The 22,413-nt window shown below is 36.0% G+C and overlaps 1 protein-coding gene and 1 non-coding gene across 5 annotated transcripts in view; one reads left to right on the forward strand and one right to left on the reverse strand.

The window, feature by feature from the left end:
* Nucleotides 1-22,413, reverse strand: part of DDX60L (DExD/H-box 60 like) — a 259,291-nt gene that overhangs the window by 92,646 nt on the left and 144,232 nt on the right. For all 4 annotated transcript variants that reach the window (XM_055111991.2, XM_063603978.1, XM_063603979.1 and 1 more), the window contains 5 exons: nt 21,848-22,037; nt 11,799-12,140; nt 7,969-8,085; nt 6,112-6,225; nt 3,170-3,328 (listed from right to left, as the gene is read on the reverse strand). In XM_055111991.2, the coding sequence (XP_054967966.1) occupies nt 3,170-3,328; nt 6,112-6,225; nt 7,969-8,085; nt 11,799-12,140; nt 21,848-22,037 (922 nt within the window). The remainder of the gene's footprint in view (nt 1-3,169; nt 3,329-6,111; nt 6,226-7,968; nt 8,086-11,798; nt 12,141-21,847; nt 22,038-22,413) is intronic.
* LOC112439722 (small nucleolar RNA SNORA51) lies at nt 21,510-21,640 on the forward strand. Its single transcript, XR_003027960.1, has one exon. It is a non-coding gene; the product is annotated as a small nucleolar RNA SNORA51 (small nucleolar RNA).

A 22,413-nucleotide genomic window follows, 5' to 3' on the forward strand; every position in this document is an offset into this window, starting at 1 on the left:
GCTGAACTAACTTTGGAAGGAACTTTGTTTACAGTTTATAGTTTGAAACAAAGATGATAACAGCCCTTTCTCAAAACAAACCCCCTTCATTCCTGGGGACTAGGCGGCCCATGGAGGACTAACAAATTAGTCAAAAGATTAGAAATTATGGCTTAGGAGTCATGCAGCTGGAGGCTACAAGATTCTGACCCTCCCCAGTATTGCTCCTGGGGATAAAACCACTGTTGTAAAACCTAAGCCAGTACTTGAGATATTTTGCAGACCTTGCACGTGATGGATCAGCTGACATCAGCCAGCTCTATAAACTGGCTCATCTGATCTTGTGGTCCCCATCCAGGAACTGACTCAGTGCAAGAAGACAGCTTCAACACCCTATGATTTCATCTCTGACCTGACCAATCAGCATTCTTGGCTCACTGGCTTCCCCCTACCCACCAAGTTGTCCTTAAAAACTCTGATCTCCAAATGCTCAGGGGAGACTGAATTGAATAATAATAAAACTCTGGTCTCCCTCAAAAAAAAAAAAAAAAAAGATTACAGATGAACTAAGACCAACTCCAAGGAAAGAGTTGCCTCCACTACCTTTATTTTATACCCATCCACTCACTATTGTTGAATATTCCATAGATTTTGTACCCCATCACTCTACCAAAACAGCTCTTAATAATAATTAGCCTTGGCTAGGTACCATGGCTTATGCCTATAATCCCAACACTTTGTGAGGCTGAGGCAGGAGGATTGTTTGAGCCCAGGCATTCAAGACCAGCCTTGGCAACATGACCAGACCTTGCCTCTACAAAAAATAAAATTAGCCAGGCATGGTGGCGTATAGTCCCATCTATTAGAGAGGCTGAGGTGGGAGGATCACTTGAGCCTGGGAGGTCGAGGCTGCAGTGAGCTATGGTCATGCCACAGCACTCCAGCCTGGGCAACAGAGCAAGACCTTGTCTCAAAACAATAATAATAATGACAACAATAATAATTGGCCTTGACTTTCATGCAATTAAATTAAAGTCACTGAATTTTCTGTCAACATCCTCATATTATCTGCAGAATTTGACACTAATAAACCATTTCCTTCTTTTTGAAATATGATTCATATGAACTCCAAGATATCATATTCTCCCAGATTTTCTACCATCTATCTTCACCACTCTTTTTCAGTGTCTTTTTCTAATTCTTAAGCTTCTACCTGACCACTAAATTCTGGAATATCTCTGGACCCTGAACCTAGATGTCCTCTCATTTTACCTAGAAAAACACATAACTGGTATGGTATTCAGAACCACTCATGGGCTAATGTGTCCCAAATTTTTATTCCCAGTCTAAAGAATACTTAAACTGCCTTTTACATATTTCCTTTGGAAGTCTCATTGCCACCACCTCAAACTCACTATTTCCCAAACTCATTATTTTCCTCTTCAAAATGTTCTTCTTTCAGTGGCAGCATCCATACAGTTGGCCTAGCCAGAAACCTGAAAGTCATCATTGACTCTTCCTTCTCCCTTCTGCCTCATATCCTGTTCCTTAACCCTGTCAGTTTCAAAGCCTAAAGAACTCTTGTATCTTTGACTTCTATTTGTTCCTACTGCCACCAACATTTTAGCCATGTTAGCATCATCACCATGTGATCACTGGGGTGGTTTCCTCACCTCTATATTTGGATGTCTACAATGCGCTCTATGCACTTCAGCCAAAGAACTCTTAAACAAAAATGTCAATTTCAGCTTGAAATCCTTCAATCACTTCTCATTATTTTTAGGATTTCCTAAGTCCTTAACAGAGCCAACAAGTACTATATTGATTTTTCTCCTACACCCTCCTCAGCTTCATCAGCTTTTCTCCTCTCTGGTCACACTAAACATATCTGAGCTCCTTGGGGCATTTGCAAGTGCTATGTCCTCTCTTGAAAACCTTTTGCTCTTCCCTTCCCCCACTAACTATTACTCATCCTTCAGACCATGAGTCATTTCACTTGTCTTCACTCTTCAGAGAGGTCAACCTTTCCAGACTGGGTTGTGTCTCTTAATCATTCATTTCCAAAGCTTCATTAGTCCCTCCTTCATATCCATCAGCACCTTTGTAATCATTTTACTGCTTATTCAATAATGCAAATTGAAGTTCCATGGAAGAAGAAGAGATATGAGTTTGTATTTTTCTCCACTCCTTCCTTGGTGCTTATCACAGTGAATATGCACTGAATAAACATGTGTGGACCAGCTGCCTGACAGATTGGTTTTAAAATGTCTATGATAACAATTTGACAGTATCTATCAAGATCCTCAAATTTTCCATACCTTTTTGGCTTATCATCTCTTTTCCCATTTCAGAAAATCTATTCAAGGTAATTCATTACAAATTATCCCTCAAGGCCAGTAGCATTTATGATACAAAAGCTTCAAATGATCCTAATGTCCCTTTATAGAGGTATGATTAAGTAAACTACAATACAATCACTCAAACGTTATTTAGTAGCCATAAAAATTATGCTAATCAGCTTGAGTGAATGGGTACCCCGTTCTCCATAATGTGATTATTAGGCATTGCATGCCTGTATCAAAACATCTAATGCACTCAATAAATATGTACAACTACTATGTACTCACAAAAATTAAAAATTTTTAAAATTATGCTAACCAAAAGTGAAAATGCTTTTACAATAAAATAATATGTAGCATATATCATATGATTGCAACCATAACAAAAACTAGGCCCTAAAATAAAAAATGAAAGAAATTAAACCAAAATATTAACCGTTAACAGTATTAATTTGAACAGTGCGTTAGGAGTACATATTATTATTTTTTCTTCAATTTTTAACTTTCCTTTAATACATTTTTATTATAAACAGAAAAAATAAATTCATAAACACTTTTCCTGAGTTTCTCTACAAAGAGAATACAATGTCAATCAATTTTCTATGATTGATTATATAAAAACAAGATCTCATCAGAGATAAGAAGGAAAAAGAGGAAGGCTCTCATGCTTCCATAAAACAGATATACTGTGGTTTTCCTCATTACACTACCAAAAATAAAAGTTGTTGAAAATAGGAACTTGATTTATCAGCTGATTAGATCTGGCATTATTCCAATATAACTCCAGTTTTAAAGGTGATCATGGTTTTCATCTCTCATGTTCAGACAAAAAATAAACAAAATATGTTTACCATTTTTAAGAAAGAATCACTGTTCCTAATCCAAGAGCATGTGATGACTCGAGAACAAGCTCTCTGAGAAAGGGGTAAGTGGAGTTGAAAAGCCACACAGAGGCAACGCAGTCTGCAGAAATCTTCCACCTCCTGCAGGGATAGGCAATTACTGTGCACCTGCGCACAATAAAGAAGATGAGAACAGTCACAATGTCACGCTGTGAAATGGCATTGTAATAGGCACTCCACGAAGATCATATCTTCAAAGTTTTACATCTACATTTGTGAGAAAGTCCCCTTCTGCATACACAAACTTGGCTGCACTGATACAGAAGTAGGTAAGAGGGAGGGAAAGCTCCAGGCTTAGTAGTTCACATAATGCATTTCTTATGATTTTCAGTGAAGCTGGACTTTAAATGAGTTGGCAGCAAAGGAAGTCCCTGACCCAGAGGTCTGAGGATTGACAGAGCCCCATGTAAAATGCCCTGTCATTTCAGAGAATGAAGAGTAATATCTACAAACCCACGGCAGGTTCAGGGTGAGAAATCCCGGATGGCAATCTATCTGTAAAACGTATTGAATGAGAAATCGGGGAAGGAAATGGTCAAGTTTCACCTCCTGTGGCAGAGACTTCAGAACTATTTTCGAATATATAAAAGGTTGTCATATGGAAGGTTAAAAAAACCTTAATCTGGGTATCTTCATAGAGCAAAATTAGGGATAACTGAAATTACAAGGAGATTGATTTGGGTTCAATATGTTCATTTTTTAAAATTAGAACCACCAAAAACATCGTGCATGGTCATTTGAAAATATTTTTCCAAAAACAATTAGGCAAATAGAGTAAAGGAGATTCAAATGAGACAGTGATCCCTAGCCATCTCTAAATCATGTAAGAAAGAAGCAAATTAAATTAATCAATATGAACTTTTGTGAGAAATCAGCTTTTATACCCAGAACCCTATGATCGGTGCTATTCACACTCCCACCCACGGCACATCTTCAGCATAACATAAAAGTGAATATATTAAGGTAATTATCATTTTTAAGTATGCTCTTAAAATTCTGACAATCATGCTGAAATAATGTAAAGTTTCTAAGTTCTTCATTTTTTACTGTTTATCTTCAAAATTTAAGTATTCAAATTCGCAATTTTAGAGAAATCTACATAGCTAAGATCTACTGTACTACATACTAAATTAAAATATTGGAGTGCTCTGTCTCCTACATTAAAAAGACTATTGCACAGTAATTCAGGATCTGGGCTCTGAAAACCGTCTAACTCCAGTCAAGACACTGTATGAGTCAGTTCTCCTATATGTATAAAATTGGGATAGTAACAGTACACTTTCTCATAGGGTTTCTGGAAAAATGTGAAATATCTAGAATATCACCAATACATAGTAAGCCCTAAATGTTACCTATTATTAGCTAGTCTTCATAACATCCCAGCTCTGTAGGTTGAAAGCAGCTATTAGCACACATTAGACAATCAATATCCTTAGCTAAGGGAATTAATAAATGTGTTACCAGTCAAGAGAAAGTCAAAGATGGGAAATTCAAACTAAGGAAAGAATCAAGAAGGAAGAAGCATAAAATGCTCACTGCTCTCTCCATTCTCCATTCTCCATGGTGCTCCCGAAGAGTAAACAGCTTCCTTTTTTTTTTTTTTTTTTTTTTTTTTTTAGCAGCTAGAAGAATGTTGTTGTCATTTGTTGGGATGGAGAAGAGTGAGGCAGAAGCAGGTTTGGGGAGTTTGATTCCAGAAATCCTAAATTTGAGATGTCTATTACAAATCCAAGTGAAAATGTTGAGTTGGTGGTTCAGACTAGAGGTCTGAAATTCCTCTAGTTATTTCAAAGGGACATTAAAATTGCCTTCCAAGATATGTATGATCAGTGGGGGTAGATATCATGTCTATTTCTTCTCTCTCTCCAAATATATTTATTTTTGGCATATATATTACCATGCACAAAGTAAATATTTTATGAAAACATGCTGATAGATTTAAGAAATGGACAATTTTCTCCTATAGAATACTAACTTCTTGAGCCCTGTACAGTCACATTATTTCTTTCTTTTTCTTTTTCTTTTTTTTCTATTTCTTTTATTGCTGTTTGTTTTAAGAACAGAGTTTTCAGCCTGAAACACACCGATATCTAGACTGCATACAAACTTTGTGTGTGTGTGTGTGTGTGTGTGTGTGTATGTGTGTGTGTGTGTACTTATGCAAGCAGGGATGCATATAGCAGAGCGGAAAATCCATGTTCCTCAAAAGATTCCTAAAGGGCCCTATAAGCTGAAAACAATTATAAAAATTCAGGATCTCTATAGTCTCAGTGACACTAATAAACAATAACAGAACTGTTCTTTTAAATACACAACTTAACAGAGCAGAATCATTACAAGCTGTGGAGCCAACCATCCTAGTCAAAATCCAGGCTGCCTTTTACCATGTGATTTTAGGTAGGTTAGGGAAGTCTTGGTCTCAAAGTCTTGAATCGACAGGAGAGAGTGATAATTGCTATACTGAAAAGTTGTAAGATTACATGGTGTCAGGTAACACAAAGACCCTGAAACACAGCGTATAGTGGGGCCCCTCCTCCAATTTGTTTCTTTTCCTCTTCCTCCTCACTTTCTCTGTTTTTTAGAAGAACTGGGCTAAATAACTACTAAGTGAAACACCAGATAAAACTTGCTGTACATTGTATTTTAAGAAAAACACTAAATTATGTAACATAATATTTTCTTATGTATACAGATTCTAATTTTTCTCCCCTTTTTGGTATTTAATACACATAAATTGGTGGGGGAAGGGGCTAAATTCCTAATGAAGAAAATGGCGGTCAGAAACCAAGAGTATGTCAACAGTGGAGAACCTGATGCCACCAGTGAAGTTATACCAGTTACACCTGATGAATGACAGCTTTCTGCCTGGCGGCTGTGTTCTTTTTACTTACTAAGACACGATGGTACATTCTCAAGGATAGTGAACATGAAGTGACACAGAGAACACGCTGGATGTCCGATCCTTCTGACCATAGGTGCTGAAGCAGAAATAGAGTCTGATACGCCTATCAAAAAAGAAATTTCTTCAAATGTCAAATTATTTAGAAATATTCTTTTACTCAGAAGTGCTCTTACTTGTAAGAAACATAAAGAAAACGATTGTATAGATTTGACTAAACGGAACTTCAAATGTTTAGTTTAAAAATGTATGATCATTTTAATGATAGAAAATTGAAAAATAATTACAACCAATATGCCAGAGAAATATGAAAACCTAAATATGTAAAGAAATTAAATAATAAGAAATTAAGATTTAGTAAAACATGAACTGATTCACAAAGAAGGAAATAGATTATTAATAAAAATAAAATCATCCCATTTTACTAAAAATCAGAGAAGTATATGTTAAAACAAAAATTAGCTTGTTATAAATATCAATAATATCAAAAATTTTAAAATAATATCACACAACATTGAAAATTGTGTGGTGAGTCACCTCTCTTACAGATTAAAGATAAAAGTACAGGTAGGTATAGAATTTCTGCAAAGCTCTTTGACAACGTCCATCAGGATCATTAAATATGTTGATGCCTTATGATCCAGTTTTGAATTTCTGGGAATTTAGCACAGAGGAATAATAACCCAATATGTATACAAAAAACATATACATCAAAATGTTCATTATAACATTATTTATATGAGCCAAAATTTTGAAGTAATTTAAGTGTCCAGCATTAAGAAAATATAATGCACTCATTAGATACTACATTTATGAAAAATTCTTAATGACAAGAAAATATGCAATAATCTTAATGAAATGTACACTAAAATATATATATACAGTCTGGGCATGGTGGCTCACAGCTATAATCCCAAGACTTTGGGAGGCCAAGGTAGGAGGATCACTTGAGCCCAGGAGTTTAAGACCAGCCTGGGTAACAAAGTGAGACACCATCTCTATATAAAATAAAAATTAAAAATTAGGCAGGCATGGTGGCATATGCCTGTGGGTCCAGCTACTCAGGAGGCTGAGGTGGGAGGATCACCTGAGCCTGGGAGGTCAAGGCTGCAGTGATCCATGATTGTGCCACTGCACTCCAGAATGGGCAACAGAGTGAGGCCTTGTCTGAAAAAAAAAAACAAAACAAAACACCAAAAACATATATATAAACTATATATATATACACACACACACACACATACACACACACACACACACACACACACAATATGTCCTCAGCTACACAAAAATATATGTTAAAATGCTAATATCAAGAAGTGGAATTATGGATATTCTTACTACTTTTCTGTTTTTTTCCAAACTTTCTTATGCAACCACCTTTTACCACTTGAGCATCAGAAAAAAAAAAAAAAGAAAGAGGTGCTTAGTAATCCATCATGATAAATAGTAGTATAAAGCATAGCTTGAGAAGATAATCAGAAAATTAGACTTAAGGTATAATTAATTCCACATTTTGACTGTTTATATGGCAAATGATATCTTAGAGCCCTCCTCAATTTGAATACTGGAAAATAAACATTACTGTTGCATTAAGTACTACAATTTTCTAGTTTCCCAGAGTCTGTTTTAAAATATGGCTTCCGGAAATGAATATAAAATTACATATGCCATCCGATGAATTCAAGGTACACTGAGAGCATGACATTCTAAGATTCAGATAGTACACATGTACTAAGGAGGTATATGGCACCCTTTAGTCTGGTCTAAGGACTGAACTAATCACAAGTTCATTCTCATTTACCAAATTCTATCAAACTTTTATTTAAAGAAATAAAAATTTTAATACCTCTTCCATCATATCATTCCATTTCAAATGTTCAAAATGAGTTGCTAATGCTAAAACCCTTCTTTCTTCCAAGTGTTGTATGAGGCTTTTATATGCACTCTGAATCACTGTTTCATTCTGTAAAAGGGAGAAAACCATATAAAATATCTTAAATAAAGTATTTCCCAGCTGTAAAATATGAGACACTTGAGGCAAATCAAAACCACAATGAGATATTATCTCATGCTGGTCAGAATGGCGATTACTAAAAAGTCAAGAAACAACATATGCTGGCGAGGTTGTAGAGAAATACGAATGCTTATACACTGTTGGTGGGGATGAAATTAGTTCAACCATTATGGAAGACAGTGTGGCAATTCCTCAAAGACTTAGAACCAGAAATACCATTTGACCCAGCAATCCTATTACTGGGTATATACCCAAAGGAATATAAATCATTCTATTATAAAGATACATGCATAAGTATGTTCACTGCAGCACTACTCACAATAGCAAAGACATGAAATCAACCCAAATGCCCATCAATCATACATCGGATAAAGAAAATGTGGTACATATATTCCATGGAATACTATGCAGCTGTAAAAAGGAACAACATCATGTCCTTCACAGGGACATGGATGGAGCTCGAAGCCATTAACCTCAGCAAACTAACGCAGGATGAGACAACCAAACACCACATGTTCTCACTTATAAGTGGGAGCTGAACAATGAGAACACATGGACACAGGGAAAGGAACAACACACACTAGGGCCTGTTGGGGGAACGGGGGAGGGAGAGCATCAGGATAAATAACTAATGCGTGCAGGGTTTAATACCTAGGTGATGGGTTGATAGGTGCAGCAAACCACCATGGCACACATTTACCTATGTAACAAACCTGCATGTTCTGCGCATGTATCCCAGAAGTTAAAATAAAGTTAAATTAATTTTTTTAGTGAGACATTTGAATTCTACATTTGTTATAAGGTATACTAAGTAAAATCACCCTCATATGTCTTTAGGACAATTTTTCTTAAGCTCTGATAAACATGCATATTTCCTCTTTGACAAATTAATTTTTATTTCAGAATATAATGAACTGTCTTGGTATTATGGAGCTTTCAAAAATATAGAAACTTAGAGAAGGTAGTATGGACCCCCAATCCTGAACAATTATCAACATATAATACATCTATAATATTTATTGAGACTAATTTAAACAGTCCAAAGGGGGCGAGAAAAATAACTTCTTTTAGGGAAATACTTATAGATAATGAATTAGAAAATAATTTTACAGAAAATAAAATCATCAATTTAAGAAGAAAAGAAGGCCAGGCATGATGGCTCATGCCTGTAATCTCAGCACTTTGGGAGGCTGAGGCAGGAATATCGCTTGAGCCCAGGAGTTTGAAACCAGCCTGGGCAACATAGCGAGACCCTATATAAATAAATAAATAAATAAATATGGTTATTCTTAAAGAGAGACCAATCAAGACCCTAGTATTGCATTTTTAAGTCAGAGTCTGGTATTTTTCAGGCAAAATAGAGACTTACTGGTAACAGTACCTCTTCTCAATATGAAAATAAAGTCTAGAGGCCAGGCACAATGGCTCATGCCTGCAATCCCAGCACTTTAGGAGGCCAAGGTGGGTGGATCACCTGAGGTCAGCAGTTCAAGACCAGCCTGGGCAACATGATGAAATCCTATCTCTACTAAGAATACAAAAATTAGCCTGGCGTGGTGGCAGCCACCTGTAATCCCAGCAACTTGGGAGGCCAAGGCAGGCAAGAGAATTGCTTGAACCAAGGAGGCGGAGGTTGCAGTGAGCCAAGATCACACCACTGCACTCCAGCCTAGGCAATATATCAAGACACCAAAGGGAGGGAAGGAAGGAAGGAGGGAAGGAAGGAAGGGAGGGAGGGAGGGAGGGAGGGAGGGAGGGAGGGAGGGAGGGAGGGAGGGAGGGAGGGAAGGAGGGAAGGAGGGAAGGAAAGAGAAGTCTAAAGTTCAAAAAAAAAAACCTGGGGAAATATTTTAATGACAGAATAAAAATAAAGCAAATAACTAATCTAAAAGCATGACAAACATCTGTATGTCTTAATTACATGAAGAATGTTTCTCAAAACATGATAAATTGTAGTTTTATTGCCATATTGTACATTTAGAAGGCAATTTTCCAACCAAAACAAAAAACAAAGGCGGAGTTCCAATTTCAAAGGACAGAGATCTGCTATAAAAAGTAAAAATATGAATTACATTGAAAGATTATTTTTGATAAACTATTGAACGGCCTGCATCATCAGAATTCATTTCAAAATGTGAAAACTGGAACAAGACTAGATTCACTCATAAGATTATTAATATATTTTTTGACTCCCAAGTTTCATAACATAAATACTGCATAAACCTAATGTCAACTATACCAAAATAATGAGCCTATCATAATGCTTTGAAAATTCTTCAGACTTCATGAGTTTATGTTAAGGAATGAAATTATCTCATTACTTGCTTCTTTGTCAGTCTTCTTCATTTCTTTCTCATTAAGGGTCCTTCCTCCATGTTACCCATCATTTCACTGCCTATATGCAACACACGAACCTCTAAACACATGGATTTCCAGTTAAATGCATTTCTTGCTTTCCAGGATCCGGGCGGCAGGACACCCTACGGCTAAATATAGAAGCTAGAGACATACTCCTTTGGGGAAATCCACTGTCAACCTTTTATTCGTAAAGGAAAACCACTTCTTTACTTATAACACTAACAAAAAAAAAAAGTATGGGTTTTCCATACCAATAATTGCCTAATTCTCTCCAGACACCAACTGGGTGCCATATAATTTAATTCCATTCCAACACTAACTACCCTGGGTTAAGGCAGGCCGCACAGGGTAAGGACTCAGTCCAACAAGATTGCCTCCCACTTCAGACACGAATCACAAATGCCGGGCTTCACATGCTGACAGACCAGCTACAAATCTGGGGTCCCCTCCTCACGTTTGGTAATTTGCTAGCATAGTTCACCAGAACTCAGGAAAAGTGGTTTGCTTGCTATTACCAGTTTATTATGAAGGATTCAACTGTGGAACAGCCAGATGGAACAGATGCACAGGGCAAGGTATGAGGAGAGGGGCAGATGGCCCCAGTAACACCCTGGGTGCACCACCCTCCCAGGAGTTCCCAACCTGGGAGTTGAACAAACCTCACTGTTCGAGAGTTTTTATAGAGCTTAATATCTAGCCCCTCTTACTCTCCTTCCCAGAGGTTGGTGGCTGGGACTGAAGCTTCCAGCCTCTGATGGCTTGGTCCTTTTGGTGGCCAGCCCAACCCTGAGGCTATCCAGGGGCCCCACCCTAGGTTACCTCATTAGGAAAAATTCAGATGTGATCAAAAGCAGCTCCTTACAAATAACAAAAGACATTATTATTACTCAAGAAATTCCAAGGGTTTTAGGGGCTCTGTGACAGCAACTGGGGATAAGGTGCAAATATATTTCTTATTATACTACAATTAGGTACTTAACATGAGCAAATTACTTCAATACTCTAAATATTCTTTCACAGATGAGGTGACAATACCATAATTAGATATGAATAGATAGATATAATAATGCTACAAACCTTATAGGAGTACCCTGAGAATTAAGAGAAATTTAGGAAAAGGAATTGGCATAAGTGCTTAATAAATGTCTGTCATTATCATTGTTACCATTATTAAATGTATTACCTCTTCGGAGACTGCCTATAATAAGTTCCATTAAAAAATACAGAAAGAATATTGAGTTAGTGATTTTGAGAATTAAAACAAGAAATCAGGACAAAAAATGAGAGTTATTAATGTCAATTACCTCCTTGGAAAAAGTTTGGTTTCTGTCTGTGCTTTCCATAGTATGTGCATAAAATCTGAGAGTATCAGATTCATGCCCTGATGAAAGCACAACGTTGACTTTCATTCCCCAGGAATGTATGATTAGGAAGTTAAAAAGGTACGTTTGTAAATCACTCAGGCCTTCCTCTGAAACTATCAGAAAATACGGGTAATGCTGTTCCAAGAATAACTTCCAATCTTGTGATAAGCATCCAGAAAACTCCGTTTGCACATCAATGTTAGTATTGTGTTGAAGGTGGAGAATTAAAGCAGTTCTCAATGAAAGAAGTTCAGGAAAATCAAAATATGCATATTCAGCATCCTGTGGTGAGAAAAAGAAACAAGTGCATCATTTTCAAATCTTCCTTTAATTATTTGTTAATTTTGTTGCTTACAGCACAAAGCTATATAGGACTGAACTCATGTGATCTAATTGTTTTGTTCAAGGGCTTTAAACTTGACTCATTCCACAGGTGCATGCCACAGGTCAAAATGTGGATTATATAGATTCATCTCTTTTATTTGAGCAGGCATACACTACTACTTCACTTCTAATTCTTTTACTATCTATGTTCAAATAGGGATTAAAGTAGCAAGTGGATAGATGTATTTCATCTGAATTGAGAAGCTGATGTAAATCACTATTAGTAGATAAAAATGTAACATTCCAGGTGACGTGTCCCTCCCTAAATAATGTAAGGCTTTTCTTGGCAAATCAAAATTTCTATTTTTCAAATTTACAAGAGAAAAAAGAAACCCACTAAAAAGTGGGCAAAGGACATAAACAGACACTTTTCAAAAGAAGACATGGTCAGGCGCAGTGGCTCACGCCTATAATCCCAGCAGTTTAGGAGGCCGAGGTGGGTGGATCATCTGAGGTCAGGAGGACGAGACCAGTCTGGCCAACGTGGTGAAACCCTGTTTCTACTAAAAATACAAAAATTAGCTGGGCACAGTGGTGGGTGCCTGCAAGCCCAGCTACTTGGGAGGCTGAAGCAGGAAAATCGCTTGAACCCGGGAGGCGGAGGTTGCAGTGAGCCGAGATCATGCCACTGCACTCCAGCCTGGGTGACAGAGAGACTGTGTCTCATAACAAAAACAAAAACAAAAACAAAAGAAGACACACATGCAGCCAGTAAGCATATAAAAAAGCTCAGCATCCCTGATCATTAGAGAAATGCAAATCAAAACCACAATGAGATATCATCTCATGCCAGTCAGATGGCTATTATTAAAAATAATAAAAAATGAGAGTTAAAATAACTCAACATCAAAAAATAACAGATGCTGATAAGGTTGCAGAGAAAAAGGAATGCTTAACACTGTTGGTGGGAGTGTAAATTAGTTTGACCATTGTGGAAAACTGTGGCAATTCCTGAAAGATCTACCATTCGACCCAGCAATCCCATTACTGGGTATATACCCAAAGAAATACAAATCATTCCATCATAAAGACACATGCACGCATATGTTCACCGCAGCACTATTCACAATAGCAAAGACATGAAATCAAACTAAGTCATTGATGATAGACTGGACAAGGAAAATGTGCTACATATACATCATGGAATACTATGCATTCATAAACAAGAATGAGATCATGTCCCAAATGCAAAAACAGAAATCCAAATACTGCATGTTCTCACTTGTAAGTGGGAGCTAAATGATGAGAACACATGGACACATAGAGGAAAACAACAGACACTGCAGCCTATTGGAGGGCGGAGGGTGGAGGGTGAGAGGTGGGAGTATCAGGAAAAATAATTAATGGGTACCAGGCTTAATACCTGGGTGAAGAAATAATCTGTACAACAAACCCCCATAAGACAAGCTTACCTATATAACAAACCTGCACATGTACCCCTGAACTAAGTTAAAAAAAAAATCTGTTTTTAAATGATATTGACACTCTAGCCTACTAGACTGTAATAATTTAAAAAGAACCCTGACTTTTCTATAGGTATCAATCAAAACACTGCTTTCACTTTTAATGGTGCCAAAACTAACCCCCACCCCAAAAAAATCCTATGTATAAAGATTGAACAAATATAGACTAGAATTCTTAGGAGTAAAACAACAATTGCTTCTAGGAGTAGGATGAGGGAATGGGTTCATAATATACTTTTGTATTTGGGTTGAGATTTGTTAAAATTGGAAGCCATTCAATCTGTAATTTTTAAAAACCATAGTATAATACACTGTTGAGGATGTTTATATAGATCAATCCAAATAAGGATAGTGCCTCTATTGATTTGCCATTCTACTGGAATGTAAATACAATTTCTTCTCAGTTTTGATCCTAAAGTGCTTCCTAGAATTTAAGCATACAAAATCAGAGAGCAAAGAAAGATGGTTGAGGGAAGTCTCCTCCTACCTCATGTTCCTAGGTGTCCTTAAAATAAGTATCTATTGTTGCAAATAAAAATTAATTTTAGCTATCAACTACTCTGACTTAATGCCATTTCTAGAAGATTATATTCAAGAACTGTAGAATATATATTATTTCCAAGAACACATGGTACATTCACCAAAATAGGCCATGTATTGGATGTCAAAACAAGTCCCAATAGATGTTTAAATAATTGAAATTATACAGAAATATTTTCTTCAACCACAATGGAATTAAATTAGAAATCAATAATACATCTAGAAAAAACAAGAATTTATACATTAAAACAATAGTTTTTTAATTTTTAAAATCATCCTTAAGTGACTTTATAATTGTATTTTTTTTTTTGGTAGAAACAGGATCTCACTTTGTTATTCACACTGGTCTTGTACTCTTGGCTTCAAATGATCCTCCCCACTCAGCCTCTCAAAGTGTTGTTATTACACATGTGAACCACCTCACCTGGACTAATTGCACATATCTATGGAGTACAGGGTGATATTTTGATATATATGTATACAATGCGTAATGATCAAATCAGAGTAATTAGCATATTGATCACATCAGACACAATTATTTGTGTGTGTGCATGTGTTGGAAACATGCCAAATCTGCTCTTCTAACTATGTGAAAAAATGCAATAAATTACTGTTAATTATATCTACCCTATGGTGCAATAATGTCCTCCAAGATCATCATGTTGCCACAAATGACCAAATTTTGTTTTTTATAGCCAAATAGTATTATATAGTGTATATATACACCACATTTTCTTTATCCATTCATCTGTTGATGAACACTTAGTTTGTTTCCATATGTTGGCTATGTAAATAGTGTTGCAATAAACACAGGACAGCAGATATCTCTTTAACATACTGATTTCCTATCCTTTGAATATATACCTAGTAGTGGAGTTGCTGGTTCATATAGTAATTCCTTTCTGTGTTTTTTGAGGAACCTCCATACTGTTTTCCATAATTACTGAATTAATTCAAATTCATACCAGCAGCATGAGTTCCCCTTTCTCTACATCCTTACTAGCATTTTTTTTTTGTCTTTTTGACAATAGCTATTCTAATGGGGTGAGATGCTATCTTATTATGGTTTGGATTTGCATTTCTCTGATGATTAATAATGTTGACTATGCTTTTATACATGTTTTGGCTATTTGTATGTCTTCTATTGAGAGATGCCTATTCAGCTCACTTGCCCACATTTTAATTGGATTATCTTTTTTTTTTCTTTTGCTATTGAGATGTTTGAGTTCCCTGCATATCCTGGATATTAATTCCTTGTAGGATAAATACTGACAAATATTCTTCCCATTCTGAAGGTGTCTCTTTACTCTGTGGATTATTTCCTTTCCTGTGCGGAAACTTTTTAGTTTGATATAATCCCATTTGTCTACTTTTGCTTTTGCTACCTGTGCTTCTGAAGTCTTCTCCATAAGATCTTCACACTAACCAATGTCCTGAAGCATTTCCCCTATGCTTTTTTCTAATAGTTTCATAGTTTTGGGTCCTACATTTAAGTCCTCAATCCATTTTGAATTGATTTTTTAATATAGTGAAAGTGAGGGTTCAGTTTCATTTTCCTGCATATGAATATCCAATTTCCTGAGCACCATTTACTGAAGACACTGTCCTTTCCCCAGTGAACGTTCTTGATATGTTTTTGTCAAAAATCATTTAGCTGTAAATACGTGAATTTATTTTTGGGTTCTCTATTCTGTTCCACTGGTCCAACTGTGTTTTTATGCCAGTACCATGCTGTTTGGGTTACTAGAGCTTTGTGGAATACCTTGAAATCTAGTAGTGAAATACCCCCAGCTTTTAAAACAACAAATTTCTAAATAATCCACCAGTCAAAGAAAAAAGAATCACAAGAGATGTTAGAAATTATTTCTAATTAAATGGTAAAGAAAAAACCATTAGATGCAAATTTGTGATATGTAGCTAAAACAGAGCTTACAAGAAAAATTTTACTGTTCATAAATAGAAAATAAAAAAGATCTTGGCTTAAAATTTCAATTTATGAAGTTAGTGGAAAAAAGAGTAAGAAAAATCCAAGAGAAACAAATAAAGACAAGAGTAGAAATCAGTGAAATTAAAAAAAAGACAATACAGAAAATTAACAAAGTGAAAAAAGCTAGGTCTTTGAAAACATCAGCAAAATTGATAAATCACTAACTAGATTAATCAAGAAGAGAGAAGACACAACTTAGCAATATAAAGGATAAATGAGGGCAGAAGAAAATTGAAATTATCACAATAGAGAATCTGTGAGGCTTTGTCATATACAGTAGATGATATTACGGCTTTCACACATTTTTTAAAAAGTTAACACCTTATTTTCCCTTAGCAGTATATCAGGTTATAGAATCAGAGATACAACAATGACAAATTACATTTCAATTTGTAAAATTATGTGATGATACTTATCATTCAAAAATAGAGGAATAAAAATCTGTCCTCATTTCACCAGATGTGAATTTCAAGTAGAGCAGTTGCCATTAAGAGTTGGTGTCATGTTTCTGACCAGTCCCCTCCTGTTACGGCATCACTGGTTGTCACTAGCAGCTAGCCAAAAAATAAAGTCTTATTTTGCTGTATTAGTCAGGATTTCTGCAGTTTATGTTTAAAAACTGGTTTAGAGTATCCAGGTGATGGATATATGGTCCATGTATCCCCTTTTGGTAAGCTATAGTTACAATCTGTGTGCTTTGTTGCCTGCTACACAGAAAGCAGCAGATAATCAAAGATTTAAGGGACACAGACAGCTGCCAATTCACAAAATGGGAGTGTAACGTGAAAGCTTTTTAGAGGTTTTTTGTTTTTTGTTTGTTCTAACATGTTTTGTTAGAACACGTTTTGTTAGAATACGTGTTGCTTTTGTAGTGTTCTTCTTTTCCTTAAGACAGGAATCAAGCTTACATATAAACTGTTGGTAATTTTAGTTTCCTTCTGTGTTATTCAGTGTAAAACTGCATAATCTGAAAATGAATGAAAAAATAAATATTTAGTGGCTAGGCACAGTGGCTCATGCCTGTAATCCCAGCACTCTGGGTGGCCAAGGTAGGTGGATTGCTTGACCTTGGGAGTTGGAGACTAGCCTGTACAACTCAGCAAGACCCCATCTTTATAAAAAATACAAAAATTAGCCAACCATGCTGCCACATGCCTGTAGTCCCAGCTACTCAGGAGGCTGAGGTGGGAGGTTCACTTGAGCCCAGGACACAGAGGTTACAGTGTGCCAAAATCACGCTACTGCTGTGTTGCAGCCTGGGAGATAGACTGAGACCCTGTTTCAAATTTTAAAAAAAGAAAATTTAGTTTCCATTCCAAAAAAAAAAAAAAATGAAAGAAGGAGCTAACTAACACTAACATCACTACAAATCTTTAGGCAATAAGAGGAAAATAAGAGAATATTATAGGCAACTTTATGCCAAAATATTAGACAACTTAGATAAGGCGGGCAAATCCCTTGACATATACAATTAACAAAACTGACACAAGATAAAACAGAAAGTCTAAATGGCCCTATATTTATTAAAGAAATTGACTTTGTTATCAAAAATTTTCTTCCAAGGAAAACTCTAGACCCAAATGGTTTCACAGGAAAATTTGATCAAATTTTATCAAATTCGTCTGAGGAAATAATACCAATCTCATAAAGACTTTTTCAGAAAATAGAAGAGGAAAATGGACTTTTCAACACATTCACCAGGTCGGCATGATCCTGATACCAAAACCAAACGAAGGCATTATAAAAAATAAAATTGGCCTGGCACGGTGGCTCATGCCTGTAATCTCAGCACTTTGGGAGGCTGAAGCAGGCGGATCACCTGAGGTCCAGAGTTCAAGACCAGCCTGACCAACATGGGGAAACCCCATCTTTGCTAAAAATACAAAAATCAGCCAGGCATGGTGGCGCATGCCTGTAATCCCAGCTACACAGGAGGCTGAGATAGAAGAATTGCTTGCACCTGGGAGGCGAAGGTTGCAGTGAGCCGAGACCGTGCCTTTGTACTCCAGCCTGGGCTACAGAGTGAGACTCCATCTCAAATAATAAATAAATAAATAAATAAATAAATAAATAAATAAATAAATAAGTAAAATTACAGATTAATGTTTTTCATGACTATATACCAAAAACACTTAAAATATTAGCAAATCAAACCCAGCAATATATTAAAGAAAGGATATCTATCATGACCAACTAAGGTTTTCCCAGGAATAAAAGATTGAATTAATATTTAAAAATCACTTAATGTAATCTACCAAATTAAGAAAGTAAAAGAGGAAAGGTGTATCAGAGTTTCCATAAATGTAGAAAAAGCATTTTTTAAAATGTAACACCTATTAATTATAGAAACTCTCAGAAAACCTAAAATAAGAAGAAATTTTCTCAATTTGATAATGGATATACGTAAAATAACTACAGCTAATATGATACCTAGTAGGGAAATAATGGACACTTTCCCTTTAAGATCAAGAACCAGGTAAAGATTCCCACTCACTCTACTTCAGCATTTCTAGAGGTGCCAATCACTGTAATAAGGCAAGAAAAAGCAATTAAAAAATAAAATTGGAAAATAAGAAATAAGCATGTATTTATTCACTGAAGACATTGAAAAATCTAAGAAATATACAAATAAGCCACTGAAATTAATAAGTTGTTTTAATAAGATTGCAGGATACCAGTTAACAAACAAAAATCAATTCTACTTCTATATACAAGCAGCAAAAACTAAAAAATTATTTTTAAAAATTCAATTTACAGTAAGATCAAAACATGAAATATCTTGAAATAGATTTAGCAAAAGATGTGCAACGCCTCCACACTGAAGACTACAAAACTGATAAAATAAATTAGAGATCTTAAAAAACAGAGATACATATTGTGTTCACTAACTGAAAGACTATATTGGTCTACAAATTTAATGAAATCCCATCGTTCTTTTTAAATAGAAATTGGCAAGCTGATTCTAAAATTCGTGTGGAAATGCAGAGAACCTAGAATAGCCAAAGTTAAACAAAGAAGAACAAAGTGGGCTTCAAGATTTACTATAAAATTACACAAATCAGGACATTGTGGTACTGGTAATTTGTTAAATCCTTTGATGGAACATAGTAGAAAGCCCAGAAATGGACCTACACATATATAATCATTTGATTTTTGATGAAGAAACCAAAGCAATCCACTGGTAGAAGAAAAATGTTCTCAACAATGGATGCTGGAACAAATCAACCTCAATCCCCCATTCACACCACAAACACACAAAAATTAATTCAAGAAATATCATAGACCAAAATGCAAAAGCTGAAACTACATACTTCTAGAATTATTAATAAATATAGGAAAATATCTTTGTGACTAAGAGATAGGCAATGATTCTTATCAGGATACAGGCACAATAACCATTAAGGAATAATAAGTTAGATTTCACCAAAATTAAAATATCTGGTCATCCAAAGATAGTACTAAGAAAATTAAGTGGCAGCCGGGCATGGTGGCTGATGCCTGTAATCCCAGCACTTTGGGAGGCAGAGGCGGGTAGATCACGAGGTCCGGAGATCAAGACCATCCCGCTAACATGATGAAACCCCATGTCTACTAAAAATACAAAAAAATTAGCCGGGCATGGTAGCGCATGCCTGTAGTTCCAAGTACTTAGGAGGCTGAGGCAGGAGAATGGCATGAACCCGGGAGGCAGAGGTTGCAGTGAGCCAAGATTGCGCCACTGCACTCCAGCCTACGTGACAGAGCGAGACTCCGTCTCAAAATGAAGTGACAAGCCACAGACTGGGAAAATATATTTGCAATAATACACATGACAAGAGGTTGTATACAGAATATATCAAGAACTACTACAACTCAATATTAAAAAGATAAAGAACCCAATTTAAAATGGTCAAAAGATACGAGCAGATGCTTCACAAGTCATAGTATACAAATGAACAATAAGCACTTGAAAAAGTAGGCAACATCATTAGCCATTTGATAAATACCAATTAAAACACAGGGACATAACATCTACCAGAATGGCTGGACTGACCAAATACAAATGTTTGCAACTACACAGGGCACCAGAACTGTTATTCATTGCTGGAGTGAGTGTAAAGGGGCACAACTACCTTAGGAAAAGCTTTGGCAGTTTTATAAAACATATATTTCAATCACAGATACATGCACAAGGAAAATAAAAACTTACGTCCACACGAAGACTTGCATGTGAATGCACATAGTAGCTTTATTCATCTAGGCAAGATATTGAAAGAGACTGCTCAACAGGAAAGTGTCCACTCAACAAGAAAATGGGTAAACAAACCGTGGCACATTTCTACAATAAAACCTTACTCAAAAGTGATAAAAAGAACAAAATACCACTGCACACAAAAAAATGGATGCCTCTAAAAAATATTATGTTGAATGAAAGGTTTATACAAAGAGTTCATATTGTAAAATTCTATTTATTAAAAGTTCTAGAACTTTGGGAGACCAAGGTGGGTGGATTGTCTCAGGTCAGGTGTTCAACACCAGCCTGACCAATATGATGAAACCCTGTCTCTACTAAAAATACAAAAATTAGCTGAGCATGGTGGCACACGCCTGTAATCCCAGCTACTTGGGAGGCTGAGAGAGTAGAATCACTTGAACCTAGGAGGTGGAGGTTGCAGTGAGCCGAGATCACGGCATTGCACTCCAGCCTGTGCAAAAAGAGCGAAACTCCATCTAAAAAAAAAAGAAAGTTCTACAACAGGCAAAACTCAAGAAGGCAATAGAAAGGATTTAAACAGTGGTTGCTTCTAGGGGATGGGATGAGGATGGACTGGGCAGGGGCATGAGAAGACGTATTGTGGAACAAGAGTTTGGGTTACACATGCATGCGTGTGTCAAAACTCAATGTACTGGTAAATACTATGCACGTGCCAAAGCTCGTTAAATGGCATTAGGTTGGAGCAAAACTTTTTGTAACACATTTAAGATCTGTGCATTTTATTTCATGTAAATTTTACCATCAAAAAAACCTGCAAATAAGTACCGAACTCTAGTTAATGGCATGTATGATGAAGTGTTTCAGAGTAAATGTAATGTCTACAACTATTTTGAAACGTACCCCCAAAATAAAAGGATTGACAGGTGAATAAAGGCATGGATAAGCTTACAGATATATGAAGAAGTAAGTAAAATAAAATGTAATTGTAGGATTTAGATGGTGGGATATAGATATTTGCTCTACAACCTTTCAACTTATCTGAATTTGAACTTTTATAATAAAATATTGAAACTTAAAGAATGGGCTTGCTGGTGCTTACCACATGCTGAATTCTTACACTGACTATATAGAAAAGGAGGTAGAGTAAACCTACCCAATATACCCCTCAGCCCAGGCTCTGTGCCTGATCTATATTGTGAATGTGGGAACATAGAGTTGAGGGAAAAAAACTTAATAAAATAAAAAATAAAGAATGGTTATCTCTGAGTAGTGAAATTATGGGTAATTTTTTCTTTTGTTAACCTGTCTTTTTATATTTTCTATGATGACATGCTTCATTTTAGGTCAAAGGCTCTTTAGGTTAAGACATTTCAGTTATAGTCTTCAAAGGACTAAAACAACATCAATCATCATATATTACCTTAAAGAAAACTATGGCGAATTGTCCTCCGTTACTCAGAAGATCCACAAGATAGCATTCAACCAGATAGAAAAAGTGGAGATTCTGTCCCCACTTGAATGATTTTACACCCAGGCATGTGACAAGCAAGGAATCTCCATCAATCACAAAAAAATTAGATTCCACAAAATCATTTAATATGCTGGAATACCTAAAATAAAAATCAAAGAGAATAAAAATCACAGATGTTTCACAGAGACTTTGTTGCTGTTGTTGTTACTATTATTGCATAAGCTACTGTTTGAGTACCTCATGCCAGTCCATGATGCCTTTTCAAATACCTCATTTAAGCAACTGTCCTTTATAAGAAGGAGATAGCACAATTACTATTTTATTAAAATAAAATTAGGCTCAGAGAGGCAAAGGAAATTATCCAATGCTAAATGGCAGAGCCAGGATTTGAACTTGAGAATATGATTCTAAAGGCTGTTATTCTGTATAAGGACATATATAACTCCCAGCTCCATGAATCTGATTGTTTTAGGAAACAATCTGTTCAGTGACAGCTAAGACAACTATAGGAAGAA

The sequence above is a fragment of the Pan paniscus genome, chromosome 3 (assembly GCF_029289425.2).
Source record: "Pan paniscus chromosome 3, NHGRI_mPanPan1-v2.0_pri, whole genome shotgun sequence".
In the NCBI taxonomy this organism is placed as follows: domain Eukaryota; kingdom Metazoa; phylum Chordata; class Mammalia; order Primates; family Hominidae; genus Pan; species Pan paniscus.